The sequence below is a fragment of the Peromyscus maniculatus genome, chromosome 21 (assembly GCF_049852395.1).
Source record: "Peromyscus maniculatus bairdii isolate BWxNUB_F1_BW_parent chromosome 21, HU_Pman_BW_mat_3.1, whole genome shotgun sequence".
Classification (NCBI taxonomy): Eukaryota; Metazoa; Chordata; class Mammalia; order Rodentia; family Cricetidae; genus Peromyscus; species Peromyscus maniculatus.
Window position 1 is genome coordinate 52,193,716 of NC_134872.1, and position 14,933 is coordinate 52,208,648.

Consider the following 14,933-nt stretch of genomic DNA (forward strand, 5'->3'; position numbering starts at 1 on the left):
GAAATGTCAGTGTGGGGTGGTGAGAGGAAAACCACTAAGCACTCCTTCAGCGTTTTGTCACACGGATTTTCTGGAATTCATTTTTTAAAACTTTAATTATGTGTAAACATGTGTGTCAGGGAGGGGGGATAGGCACATGTAAGTACCCTCAAAGTCAAGACGAGGGCAGCAGATTCCCTTCAGCTGGAGTTAGAGGTGGCGGTGAGCTGCCCAACGTGGCCGCCGGGAACCGAACTTGGGATTCCTCTGTAAGAGCAGTATGCATTCTCAAGCACCAAGCCGTATCTCCAACTGCCTTTCCTGGAATCCAGTGCTGGGCCTTGAAAGACTGAGGGGACTCTGTGTTTGTTCATGCTGGTGTGAATGTGTATGTGTCTGCCCCAAGATGAATGGCCCCCTGCTGAATCTTGCATTTACAAACTAACAAACTTCCTCTAGGGAATTTTAAATAATGAGCCATTCAGTTGAGACAGAGATGGGTACATGTATGCCTGTGACACACTGGTGTCAGTGTGTGTTCACATGAGCCTGTGTGTGTGTGTGTGTGTGTGTGTGTGTGTGTGTGTGCATGTCTGTGCACACATGTTTCTGTGCCTATGCCAGTTTGTGGGGTCTGTGTATGAATTTGTGTGTGCATTAGAGTTTGTGGGCATGCGCCCTGGTGACAGGGAAACGTGTCTCTGCTCATGAAAGCAGGCGGAGGGCCAGATCCACATCCTATGGAATTCAGCTGCAAGTTCCTGCTATTATAATAGCCGTCATGGAGGTTCTCTTCACAAGGTCAAGCCCAATGGCTCCCAAGGGGGCACCAATGAAGTGGGCCAGAGTTCAGTGTTCCCTGGGCACCACGGCCCCAGCCTTCCCTGGTGCTGTGCCTCTCTCATGTCAAGGCTGCCCCGTCATGCTGTGTAACACCCCGGCTCAGTCAGTGCTCCTGAATCTAAATCAGTCCACGTCATTCTTTCTCTAGTACCCGACTCTAATGCAAAGGAGGCCTCATCTTAGACTCATCTCTCTTTTCTCTCTGCTGAACTCTGCCCTGCCTTGAAGATTCCCTGGAGAACTCATCCACATCTGCATACCAACATTTGTTCCTTGGAAGGACTTTGAATAATGAGCCATTAAGTTGGGGCAGGTGTGTGTTGGTTCTTATTCAAGATATCTGTGGCATTAGTGTAGAAACGAAACTCAATCTGGATGGGACTTTGTCCATCCCACCTCTCTCTTCCTCTGTGATGAACAGAGAAGTAGAATTTAAGCTTAGAACTAAAAGGAAGAGATTTAATGTACTTAAAAGTATTAAAAATAAAACTTTTAGAATCAAAGTCAATGTGTGATGGGCAGAGTTCAGACTCCTCTCTCGTCATTCCAATGGAGGGCACACAAAGGCTCTCATTCCTTAAAAAAACCCACCACTGCCCACCCATCCACCCTGAAGAGCCTGCTGCTTGTTGTTGAATGTGAAATGTCCCCCATAGGCTCCTGTATTTGAACCCTTGACCCCCAACCCCACCCCGTTGTCGGTGCTGTTTGGGAAGGTTATGGAACCTTTAGGAAGTAGAGCGGGCTAGAGGAAGTGTGTCCCTGGGGGAGGGCTGTGAGTTCTCCCAGCCTTGCCCACCTCCTGTTCTTTATTTCCACACTGCCGAGGGGGCAAGCAGTGTGAGGGACTGGCTTCACGCCCCACAGCCACGCTCTCCCCACCACATGGACTGTATTCTGAAGTATTAGTCAGAACAAACAAAGTGTTGTATATAGCACAGAAGAGCCTACTGTACGCTTTCCTCCAGAAGCCTTCCAAGTGGCTGTAATAAACACGAATCAGACCACAGAAACTCTGGATGTATATTGGTCTGGAAACACAGGAAACCGGGAAGAGCTAGTACACAGCAAGCTGTACAGCACACCGGGGCCACCATCTCCACAGTCAGGATGAAGTCACAGCGGCAATAAAAAAATGTACACGCTACACAGTTATTAAAATCTATAACGCACAGAAAGTACCTGGAAAAGCTGTTACACGTAAGACATGTGGGAGTCTGAGTTCAGTGCAATATATGAAATTTGTCAGTAACTGGGTATAATATGTACAGATACACGCATTGCTTCCAAAATGTCAAACCAACTTTCCCACAGTGCTTTCCTGACAAACCATGAGAGATGAATCCTTACTTGAATACCTGACAGAGTTGCTGTCCAATTTCCTGTGTGCTCATCTTACTTTGCTCAGGCCTTGGCATGCAAAGGTTCATATGCACGTCCTTGTCATGAGGACATGGATCTCCTTGGGCGCATTGCTCGCAAATATCATCATCCAGTCAGAAGCATCTGCATGGCATGGTTTCCTTCCTATTTTCTCCTCTGTCTTTGATTCTACCCTTTAAACTAGGGAAACATCAGGAATGTGCGTAGCTTGTCCCCCATGACTTGATTTCATTGTCCAGTTTTGAGGCATAGATTTTCATTCTCAGTGCTGAGTGATCATATTAGAGCTTGATGTGGAAACCTTAAAATGTGCTCCCTAATGTTTTCTACATTATTTCCCCTTCCTTCCTTCCTTCCTTCCTTCCTTCCTTCCTTCCTTCCTTCCTTCCTTCCTTCCTTCCTTCCTTCCTTCCTTCCTTCCTTCCTTCCTTTTTCTCACCCTTCCTTTGTTCCCTGAATTCCCTGAACACCGGAGTACTAGCCTTTTACTTACAACTCCAATCAACACATATATTTGTAGCCAATGAGGGGTGGGGTGGGGCAAAAACTCTTTTCAAAATTCTATTTTACAATACATATAGAAAAGTTGGGCCCTAGGGGGTTTCTTTTAAATACTATACATATTTGGCATTATATAAGGGATAGGGGTGAAAACAAAAATAAACATAGTAATTGCTTTTAGTCTGTCTTTACAAAACAAAGGGTCTTCTCTACTGAAAGAGTCTCTTCAGCATCTGCCCCCCAGAAGTCTGCGGAGAGAACACTTTACCCAGAGTTTTGGATGGGCCCCTTTTCTCGGCACGTGCCGTTTCTGAGATGCTCTGCGGACTTGGTTTTGTCTGTCCTAGTTAAGCAGTGAATAGGCACTGGATGAATTTTCCACAGACGAACTGGTTGTTTCTGGGGTGGAAACGTTATATGTTCCTGCAAAAGAAGGCAAAGCAGCATTTCAGCCTCAAAGACAAACTTTCACGCACTTTGGGATGTGAACATCTTCTAACGAACCAAGATGCACTCTGGTCCAGCAGTCATGCCTGGAAACCAACCCAGGCCTGCCCTCCTCCCTAACCCAGAGTGCCAGAGAACGCCAGAAGTGCTGTCCTCAAGCATGCACAGCAGCCACCAAGCACTAACTACTCCCCGACACACCAGCAGCCAGATTTCCACACAAGACAGGAAGATCTCAACGTGGGCAGCCTCTCCCTAAGCGCCCACATGCATGGAGCTGGGGGCTTCTATATGAAGAAAACTTCCTGGTCCCCATGTTTATCTTGATTTGGGGAAGTTTGTAGGAAGGAGCTAGCCATTGAGCCGAAGGTTCATAAGGGGAAGACAAGGGAAAGGAAGAATAATTGTAAGGGAGGAAGAGGCAGGGTGGGAAGAAGTGACGGATACCAACGGAAGTACCGAGGACCAGCAGAGTGGAGAGGGCAGCTGGTGGGACCGCTCAGCCTTGTGTGGGCAGACGGCAGGCGCTGTGCACGAGGAAGACAGAGAACACACACTGGGCAAGGGAAGGGCCGAAGTGACTACCCTACCATCAGTATGATGAACTGCCACTGCTAACAGGGTTTCCATCACTGTCTGGGGGGACCTTTGGGGCTGCTGACAACATAAACCAAAGTTACAGGAATTAGCCCCCACCAAAAAAAAAAATTATCCAGAGCAGGGCTGTACTGATGGCCCATGCAAGAGCGGGGACCAGGAACCTCAGGCCCCGACACCCCAGGAACAAAGCCCACCTCCCAACTTAGATCTGGATCATTCACAATTAAAGAGTGTATTCTATTGGCCTGATATTTTGCAAAGTTCAGATTCAGCGGATTACTTAATAATTTCTGCTCACTTCATTGGAAATGCTAAATGCTCAGGAAGTCCAATAATATTCCAAAGACTCAGTCATTTCATATGGGGTCAAATTAGTGACATTTGAAGTGAAAAGGGACAATTCTCTCGTCTCTGGAGTGATTCCCCAATTCTCCACTATATCCAGTGGGGATTCGGTCTCCATGGACTTCTCAGAATATTCAGATTCAGATATATTTGATAGCAAATGTATGATGCCCAGAGTCTGGAAGAAAGCATAATCTAAGTTTGCAATTGTGAGATCTGGTTTTAAAGAGATGGACATGAGGCTGGGAGGCGGTTCCATGGTAGAGTGTTTACTTAGCATGCTTGAGAACCTCGATTTGATCCCCGACACTGAGAAAAATGAAATGGAAGGCACGTGTGTGCTCATTTTCTTGTGGGAGGGGCAGTGTGACGGAAATGTGTTGTGAGGGGTCTGTGTAAACAGGACTGTTCCATGGGGGTGGTGTGAGGGGACTGTCCCATGGGGCAAAAGTGTGATAGGACTGTCCTGTCAGGGCAATGTGATGGGGCTGTGCTGTGGGAGGCAGTGATTGGGACTGGGTTTTACATTCTGATTAGCTGAGACCAGCTGTGAACTCATTAACACTGTTCATTTCCTATTTCCAAGGTAGAACTTACAATTATCTAATAGACTGTCTAGCCCGGGTGATGGCTCGTGTATGTTTCCCCGGTTTGTAAATGTCAACGTATGGAACAAACCTTCTCTATAAGTGGGAGGAACCACACTGAGCTGAATCCTGTAATCAAATTTTCCACTTTGATTCTCTGCATGACACAGAAAAGTGATGCGTCTACTACTTAACATGATACAAAGAATTCTGTGCTGGACAAGCCCAGAAACTTGCAGATACTGTTTCTGCTTGATAGATCTCTAGGGCTTGTCAAGATTCTAAAAATCTTCATGAGCTTCCATTACTTGTCAGTTTAGAGTAGCTGCCCTTCTTTAGCAAGCTCCTGGTCGCTTGTGAACATATAAGCAAGTTCCTGGATTCAATCTCTACCCTAAACACAGTTGTTGAGGTCCCTGCCAGGAAATGGGGGTGGAAGCAGAGGTACTAGGTCAGGGCCAGTCTGATCTGGTCCACCTGGGAGCACCTAGCAGTCACTACGTACCTGTTTTACCAAAAAGATTATTAAATCTTCTGGATATTGGAGAACTCATAGAAAACACAGGTGTCGATGAACCCAGGGATGTTGACTAGAAGAGAGAGGGAAGAAAAGACAGTCACAAAGCAAGTCTGGGAGACCAGCGCTGTTTGGGTCTCTTGGGGGGCCGGTGGCTTACTGCCTTCTAGGGGTCGCTTTCCTGTGTTCCTAACGCTGTCCCTTAGGTCGAGTGGTGTGCTCTGAACTGAAGAGATCGCAAATATATACGAGCTGCGTTCTCACTCCCTCTTCAGCCCGGCCTTCCCATTCTTCCTCTCTCCCTCCCTGTCTCCTTCCCCTCCCTCTTTCTCTTTGCCTGTTCCTCATTTTTTTCTTCCTTCTTCCCTTACTTCCTCTTCTCTGCATACATCCTTCCCTCCCCCTTCTCCCTCCCCTCCCCTTTCTCTGTTTTATCTTTCTTTGCTAAGAAACCAGTTTAGCTCTTTTTACAGACTAATCATAAGCTAAGTTGTATTCTTGCTTAAATACATGTCTTAATGTTTTGTACTTAATTTTTTTTCTTTAACTTTACTGTTAGTTTTTTTCCCCAGTACCTTTTGGCATATGAAAGGTAGCCAATCATATTCAAGGACAGCAGTTGCACTCTAAAAGAATGAACTATAGAAATGTTCATTATGATTTCTTACATTGTTTTTTTCTAATTCCTTGAATTCTACCCAGAAGCTTCTCACTGAGAATTTGATTTTCACCTAAAGGGCTCTACAGTGTTGCTGTTGGTATTGGGTTCTGAGACAGGGTCTCACTATTTAGACCTAGTTGCCCTGGGGTTGGTTACTTGCTAAGCAGCCCAGGCTGGTCTCCAACTCACGGAGATCCTACTGAGTGCTGGGATTACAAGTATGCATCAGCCGGGCGGCAGTGGCGCACGCCTTTAATCCCAGCACTCGGGAGGCAGAGCCATGCAGATTTCTGTGTGTTCGAGGCCAGCCTGGTCTACAACGTGAGATCCAGGACAGGCACCAAAACTACACAGAGAAACCCTGTCTTGAAAAACCAAAAAACAAACAGAAAAAAAACCAAATATGCACCACTGCTCTGGCTTAGATGTCATCTTCAGATTCTCTGCCATCGAAAGCTGTGGAGTCACATCTTCAAGAGATGTGTGTGGCACATCGAACCAGAGACTGTGGCAAGAAGCAGTAGTCACTGACTGTCATTTAAGGCTCTCACTGTGTAACTGTTGTATCATCATGCCCTGGACTCATCACATCCACTAAAATGGGGAAAGAGCTGGGAAAGACTTAACATCTGCTTGCTAATGCTTTCTGTGGAACTAAATGACAGAGAGCAGGAATTAGTCACGGAAGCAGAGGGGTTTCTTTATGTTTTACCCAACTGACCACAACCCCAAGGTAAGAGTTAGTCTACTTCCTGGGATCGCATTAATGGAGTCCACGAGGGTAAAGTCTCTTCAGGACCAGGCTTACCTTTGAGTGCTGAGAAGACCACCTTGACAATGAAAACTTATTCAGCAGGGCTTCCTGCACCTACATTGTTTAAAAGAAACCAGTGTCAATTCAACAGACTCCGTTTGGGCATGTTAGACCTTGCCAGACACATGAACCTATCTCTGTTCTTACCTTCTGATCCCAGAGGCAGCCGAAGAGGAGAATGAAGAGTCCCTGTGGAGAGGATTAAGGACCGCATTTTAATGGCACACCATCATCCAGTTCCACAGAAAGCGTTAGTAAGCCGCTGTTGAGTCTGCCCCACCTCTTTCCCCCTCTGAGTGGGTATGATGAGTCCAGGACAAGGCGACATTAAGTGATACAACACTACACAGTAGGGGGCCTTAAACGATAGCTGCCAGGGCAATCACTTCTGTTTTCCTCTGACTGCGAACAGGGTTATGCTAATACACTTCTCCAATCGACATTATTCCTCACTTATCCCCCTAGGATGTTGAAGACAATCATGGGATGTTTCCTTGAATGATATTTCCTTCCCTGGGAGCATATCTTGAAAACCATTAGCTAAGAACCTTGTAGCTCCTCACACGATGGTAGGACTTGGGGCTCATAGGGTTTTGTCACAAGCGCCCAGGGGCAAGATGCTTCCTTGTCCCCTGTCTTTCTCTTGCAGCTCATCTAACAAAGCAGCCTCCACTGTAAGTGACTACATACTACGGGAGAGCAAAGAAATGTCTTTACCCTAACACCACCAGATAGATTGGCGTATGCAGGGCCTATTCTTCCATGTGTTTTTCTGGGGGAACCACATGGTACTCATGGCTTCCATTGGCTTTTGAGAACCTACCTTGGACCAAGGTCTTTATCAGGCACTGTATCAGATGGGGGGATACAGTGGCCAACAGGAAGTCTGTTCTCACAAAGCCAGAGCTTGCTGATGCTCACAGAGACTAGCTGGAGCCATGACTTGACTTAGTGACAGCGCTATTCTTACTCAAAATGTAAGACTAGGGCAAGATTATCTTGAGTAAACAGCATCATCTAGTTGTCCTAATTGTACTATGGGGACATTGGGAACCCAGTCATAATGCAGGTGATAAAAGGTTCAAGGTTCCACAGAGGCAGAGTGCTTGCAATTACTGCTTTCTGACGCTTAGGTCTCCTGTGCATTCAAACCCTTCCCCATTCCTCCTCTTGTTTGTGTTTCTATCATTAGTTCATCCCACGAGAACGGGCATTTCCTGAGACCCTGATGCCTGGATATATGGCTTACCTGGAAGGCATTGAGGAGGGTAAATATGATGTGGAACACAGCATTACTCCCCTGGATCACTGTGGCAAGACCGAAACCCCAAGTGAGCCCCAAGAGGGGCGTGAGGACCCCGATGCTCTTGCTGATCTGGAACAGGCTGCTCTTCTCCTGCTTGCCTGGCTTGTCTCCGATGGAAGGCCTCAGGATCTTGGTGATGACCACAACTGTGATGCTCACGTTCACCACCACAATCATCAGTGCCGGGATGGCAAAAGCCAGGAGTGCTCTGGTGTCCTCCCAGTTGAGCCAACATGCGTTCTTCCTCATGTAGACTTCCTGCGGCTGGGTAACGCCCACTGTGATGGAGGAGATAATGAGTGGACAGCCATAGCCCAGGGAAAAGGCCAGGGCTTTCTGGGTGGACTTGCTTGCATCATGTAGAATGAAAATGAGGCGGTAGAAGAGCATGAGGCCCAGGGTCAGCATCCAGAAGAAGACACTGAGGTAAAAGAAGTGAATGAAGAAGGTGGCGGCCACGCAGGCGGTTTCGTTGAGTGGGTAGTAACCATCATGGATAGCACCAGCCACAATGAACCAGACGTCAGCAATCAGAAGGCAAAAAGCAATGTTAACTATGCAGATGTGGCGCATATAGGAAGTCCGATTCTTGGTCACTGATTTCCACACCATGGTTTCCACGACCAGACAGGCTGCTAAGCTGAAGATGGAAAAGCCCAACCCAATGTAAGAAATGATATCCAGAAGTACTTTTAGGAGAGATCCTGGATCTGGGGAGTCTGGGGACATGAGGATGGAGAATGAGGTCAGGTGGTTACACTTGCAGAAGACCCTGTCCCTGGTGTCCCGACCATCCTCCTCCACAGAACAGCCACTGCTGTCCCACCCCCCTGCATAGTTGTCAAGGCTGAAGTTCCAGAAGACACACTGCGGCGTGCCGCCTGCACGACGGCTGTTCTTAAAAGTCATGGCGATCCTAAACGGCTTGCTGATGCTGCGGCTGATGGTGGTGGTCATCACTAAGCTGTTGGAAGCCATATTTTTCTGCGCATCCTTGGCAAGGATGGCTTTGAGAGTCGGGAAAGCCACAGTGACAATCGATGACTTGGCCTGCAGGCTTTCCAGCTGACACTCATCAATGGCAACATCACCCCACAGGTCGGAGTCTGTGAAGACAAACTTCTGTTGGTAGGCTTGGGGGCTGTCTTGTTTTATGACCATGCTCTTCATCTGAACATTAGGGTGGAAGAGGAACGGAGGGGTGTGGTCTCCCAGCTGCAGTGCTTTGGTAAACCTTTCCACGGAATGCAGGAACTGAGAGCTCTGGTTGTTCTGTTGCTGCCGTAACTTCTCCCAGGAGTTCAAGGTGGACTTGTCTAAGATGACATTGATGGTAGCAAGGATATCCTGTAGGCGACATTTGGGGGGGGGCAACCAAACCATTTTTTCAAGATAAAAGAGGCAAAACAGCATTTCTCTGGGTACTGGTTGGCATCTATAAGCAAAGGGGAAAAGCAGAGAATCGAAAGCATCACAAGCAGAGAAGATCTGTCCCCTGCTTTCTCAGGACAGAGCATGACAGAGGCAGGGAGTACAAGGCTGTGGGACTTTCCTGAGCATTTAGTAACAATGACTATGAGAATCATCTCCATCACTACTAAGACCTATTTAGCTGGCCGGGAGGGATCTTATTTCCTGTTTTTTGTCTTTTGAATTTTTTTTTGGTTCTTATTGTATTTTTGTATATGTATGCTTATGGGTGTACATATATATGCATGAAGGTACTGAGGTTGACGTTGGCCAGAGGTTAACATTGGGTCTCTTTCACAACATCTGTCCACAGGATCTCTCACTGAATCTGGAGCTCACTGATTCGGTGCGATTGCATGGCTGATATACTCCAAAGATTGATCCTCCTGCTGTTCCCAGCACTAGGGGTGGGGGGTAGGGTGGGGGTCAAGCCTTGTGCCCAGTTTCTCTACATGGGTTCTGGGGACTGAACTCAGAGTCTCGTGCTTGCTTGGTAAACACTTTGCAAATATCTCTCCAGGCCCTTGGTTGACTTGACTTTAAATCACAAGCCTGTGAAGGCTTTTTGGTGGGGGGCATTGTCACTAACACAGGTCCCAGAAGACCTGCTCTAGCCCTGAGCATCAAATTAGCTATGGGAGTGTTTCCAAGGGCAGTTTTGTTTTCTGATAAACAATTTCTTTCTCTTTTTCTTAAGCTTGGGCCCAATGCTTTTCGTTCATTCCCTTCTCTTGAAAATAGTTTTTCTCCCTATTTTTTTTGTCTGACCTATAGGAGAATAAGCCCATGGAACAGGTTGAGTGGCAGCCCCTAACAGGGTATATCCTGATACCCAATCCTTGGGAATGTGACCTTATGTGGACGGAGAGCCTTTACAAATGTAATTGCACTAAAGATCTGCTCTAGTCAGCTTTAGCTGCCAACTTGACACAGCCTAGAGTCACAAGTGTTGTCTGAGAAGTCGTCTCAATCGGTGAATTGCTTAGAGCAGAATGGCAGGTGGGCACGCCTGTGAGGAACTGTCTTGGTTGCCTTAACTGATGTAGGAGGGCCCAGTCCACTGTGGGCAATGCCATTCCCTGGGCAGGTGGTCCTGAGATATATAATGAAGCCAGCTAAGCAGGAGCCCGTGAACCACCAAGCAGCATTCCTCTCTGGTTCCTGCCTCAAGTTCCTGCCCTCACTTCCTCTGTGAGCTTCAATGAACCCTTCCCTCCCCCAAGTTGCCTCTGGGTATGGTGTTTATCACAGCAACAATGAACCTAGGACAAGATTTGTTCTGCATTATCTGGGTGGCTCCCAACTCCAAGAATATCTTCACAAAACACAGAAGAGAAAAGGGATAGGACAGAGATTGGAGGGTGCTGCAGGATCTAAAGTATGAACGTTTTCCCCAGAAGCTGAAGAAGGAAAGAAAGGCTCTTCCAGCACCTTTGCATTGAGCATGATTCACATCTAGAACAGTGACACTTCTGCCTAAGCCACCCAACCCATGGTTCCTGGTTGTGCTGTCCCTACCCATAAACATAAAGCATTGCTACTGTGCTCCATGCTTGTTGGCCTCTTGTTGGGCTTGGCCACCAGGGGGCAGGCGACAGGAAGATGAGAGCAAGAGAAGTTGACATAACTACCCATAGTGTCCCCTTGCCCTCTTCCCTTCCTCCCAAGCTTGACTCTGGTAAAAAACCACACTGGACTTCAAAATCTATAGCTTGTGAGGAGAGTGCTCTCCTCCAAAACTTCAGCTCTCACGGGACTCCAGTTGTGTGATTTCCAATCTTTTGTCTATAGTGTGGTAATAGCTTATAAAGGCGCTGGTCTCTGAGTGCCCTGCCACCCCTCACATATTTTATTCTGTCTCCCTTCATTAAAGCCTCTCCATTTGAACTCTTAGGACTTTTCCTTTTTCGCAAAACAGCAAGTACCTCACAGTTCGCATTCAATGCAAGACCTGTGAGAATCTTGTCTTGATTTTCTTTCTGTTGCTGTAAAAAGCGTTGCTGTGACAAAATGCCCCAACAAAAACAACTTAGGGGCCTACAATTTCAGATTACAGCCCATCATGGCAGAGAAGTGACATCAGCAGGAGCTTAAGAGAACTGGACACATTATATCCACAGTCAAGAGCTGAGAGCTACGGATTAATGCGAGCACGCACGTGCTCAGCTCACATCCTCTACTCCTATATAACCCAGGATCCCTAGCCTAGGGAATGGTGCTCCCCACAATTAAGATGGGTCTTCCTATATTAATTAATTTAATGAAGACAGTCTCTCACAGACCTTCTCTGAAGCTAGCCTGTAGTTAGATTTTTTTGTCCTGACCGCAGGCCAGGCAGGACACAGAAAAACTTTCAGCTACATTGACCTTAGTTAGCCCAGCTGATCTTTCACAGGTGTGTCAAAAGCCCTGCCTCCTAGATGCCAAGTTGGCACCATCACACCCACCTTGTAGATACTTTGTAACTCTCTTAATTCCTAGTTTTCGTAGAAAACTATTAGGGACTCATTCTATTTAAACAAAGAAACAAAAACAGAGATTCTTTAAAGAAACTGAGACCCTTCTAATGTAGAAGTCGTAGCCTGCAGAGCATGCTTTGCTATTCTCATATCCAAATCAGTGCTCTAGAAAAGAAGAATCTTCACGGGAAGAAGGAATGCTTCTTGAGCACAAGTCCAGGGGTGTAAGAAAATAAGACCCCAAACTCTCACAAGGTTTAAGGGCACTTACCCTCATCATTTCTGAAGTCACTTGGGTTGGAACTGTTGCGAGCAAATCAAGGATGCTAATGACGGCTCCCAGGCTCCCTGGAGATGAGCGGATATCCTGTTCCTCCTTCACAGAACTAGCAGAAAGGTCCCTCAGGTATATAGGGAGCTTCTGGTCCTGTGAGGGGCTCTTGATCAATGCCTAGTTTAAAAAAAAGGCAGAACAAATGAAGATGTTTTCATCCTGGTTATCTGGAAGCTGTGGTCTCCTTTTTTTTTTTTCTCAGTGTCCATAATCAATAGTCTATATTGTAAGTTGAAGCCTTTGCCCCTTAAACTGTCTGTGCATGCCCCTCAGGATGAAAAAAACTTAAGCCGGGCGGTGGTGGCGCACGCCTTTAATCCCAGCACTCGGGAGGCAGAGCCAGAGGGATCGCTGTGAGTTCGAGGCCAGCCTGGGCTACCAAGTGAGCTCCAGGAAAGGCGCAAAACTACGCAGAGAAACCCTGTCTCGAAAAACCAAAAAAAAAAAAAAAAAAAAAAAAAGAAAAAAAACTTAAGACCTCATGGATATAGAAAGCAAAGAGTCAAATACAGGCCAACCTGAAATCTAACTAGAAACAAAGGAATGATATATGTGATTGCTACAGGGTTAAAGTAAACCAAACTCGTCACTTGTCCATAGGGAAGCACACCTACCATTCTTTTTCCCCTGTGTACTGCTGATACTTCTGATTGTGACTGTGATTGTCCCCCCTGTTTTATTGTTCTATATCTGTTATCTCAATATAATTATTAGGTGTGTCCTCTTTTACTTTCATAGTCCTGAAAGGTCCTATGCAAAGTGCCAAGGGAGTGAAGTGAACTGTGAAGCCTATGAACCTCAAAAGGGACCAATGTGGCAAGACATCACTAGTGCTGCAACAGTGGCACTCATATCTTGACAGTAACCAACCACCGTATAATAGGAATTAGAGCTCATTTAACAGGAGGGAAATTATGCCTAATACGAGAAACCTAGTCAACTGGGCTAGTGAGGTCACAGACCTTGAGGAGAAGTGCACACTACTATTTCACTAAACCACATAACTCCTAACTGCTTTTTAAATTCTTACCCATGGACCCACAGATAAGTGTCACTTCTAACCCACACAAACAAAACTTCTCTTTGCAACAGGCATAAACGATTATACAAACCCATAACTGGTCAAAATGTAGAAAATAACTCAGCATGGGGCATCCAGCCCAGTAGATACGTCTACAACACCACTCCTTTGTGTAAGGCCTAGAAACACTGAGGAAGAGGAGATAGAAAGACTGGAAGAGCCAGGGGACTTGGAAAATGCTGTGGGAGGGTGTCTCCTAGGAACGACAAAGGAAGCTTCGCCTGTGATACCTCCATAACACGCCTGCCCCCGCAAGGTCTACACAAGGACAATAATAACAGACACACTAATGTGTAAGGGGGAAATTTCACGGGTCCCGAGCCTAGATGAAAAACTACAGGCAACTAAGAGATGCTGGGAGCAGACGAAAGAGTCTCCCCAAGGGATGCATTTCCTAATTGGTTATCCAATATCAAGTGGTCAACCCTGAAATCATATACATATAAGCAACAGTGAGTGGACTGAGAAGGTTATGTGTATGTGTGTGTGTGCATAAATACGTAAGTTAAAGAAAAAGGGAACGCGAGGCATGGAGAGAATTGGAGGAAGGAAAGGGAATGGGATAGAATTGTGTGATTATATTTTAATCATAAAAATACTATTATAAAAATAAAAGAGTTGTCCTCTTTTAGTCTCAGAGTATCTCTAGTCAGATGACAGATTGTATCATCTACTGTACATATCTGTTTTCTAACTCTCTACATTCTTAACTCTTTAAAAAGAATGAGTTGGGAAAAAAAAAATCTGTCTTCTCTAGGAAGACTTTGATGAGTGTCCCTTCTGTGAACACACAGATATTTGTTTTATTTAAAACACTTCATACTGAGACATGGCCACCAATGTCATCTAGCAGTTCACTTTCAGCATTTTCCTAATTAAACTATTCATTATTGAATCTTATTTTTATATTATCCCTTTATGAAAATGTTAATAGCGACTTGCGACCAGAGCTATTTGAAAGAGATCACTGAGAAAGTGTAACACTCTCATGGCTTTCCTAAGTGCTGAGAACTGCTGAGCCGCAGAGATGCTCTTCCCCAAGAGCTTGGAGTCAAGGGTTCCAGGTTCACCTTGGCCAGCCGGAGCAAACCGTTGATGGGGGCCGAGATGCAGCCTCTTTTCTCCTCCTTCCACTGGGAGCCCACACATCTGTACGTGATGGTCCCACCGATGATCTGGCCAGGGCTTCTGGAAACACTGGAGAACTGGCACAGCTTCTGGATGATTTTCCCAGGCTCCCCGATCCCTATCACAGGATCCCGGCATGTGATGTTCTCCCCTGTGCCAGAAACACGGAAACGAAAGGGGCCATCAGCAATGTCTTTCAGCCATAAAGAAGAATGAAGTTATGCCGTTTGGGGGTAACTGGATGCCACTGGAGATGATCATATTAAGCACATTAAGCCATTCTCAGACAAATATTGTATATTGTCTCTCATTTGTGGTTCCTAGATTTTATATAGATTCATAAAATCATGTATATATAATACATATGTATATATGTATATGTATATGATGAATGTAGAGATGAAATAATCTAGGGGAACCAAGAAGACTATTGGGGGAGGGGGAGAAGGAAAGAGGGGATAAATTCAGTATATACTGC

At 46.1% G+C, this 14,933-nt stretch overlaps 1 protein-coding gene across 6 annotated transcripts in view; it reads right to left on the minus strand.

Annotated features, from left to right (window-relative positions):
* Positions 1 to 1,831: 1,831 nt before the first annotated feature.
* Positions 1,832 to 14,933, minus strand: part of Adgrf5 (adhesion G protein-coupled receptor F5) — a 94,333-nt gene continuing 81,231 nt past the window's right edge. For 4 of the 6 annotated variants that reach the window (XM_042266559.2, XM_076557828.1, XM_042266558.2 and 1 more), the window contains 7 exons: positions 14,398 to 14,606; positions 12,184 to 12,363; positions 7,927 to 9,330; positions 6,825 to 6,866; positions 6,672 to 6,731; positions 5,191 to 5,275; positions 1,832 to 3,129 (listed from right to left, as the gene is read on the minus strand). In XM_042266559.2, coding sequence (XP_042122493.2) covers positions 3,050 to 3,129; positions 5,191 to 5,275; positions 6,672 to 6,731; positions 6,825 to 6,866; positions 7,927 to 9,330; positions 12,184 to 12,363; positions 14,398 to 14,606 — 2,060 coding nt within the window. In that variant the 3' untranslated portion in view covers positions 1,832 to 3,049. Of the gene's footprint in view, positions 3,130 to 3,743; positions 3,811 to 5,190; positions 5,276 to 6,671; positions 6,732 to 6,824; positions 6,867 to 7,926; positions 9,331 to 12,183; positions 12,364 to 14,397; positions 14,607 to 14,933 lie in introns of all 6 variants that reach the window. The other 2 variants (XM_076557829.1, XM_042266561.2) reach the window with 1 other exon arrangement.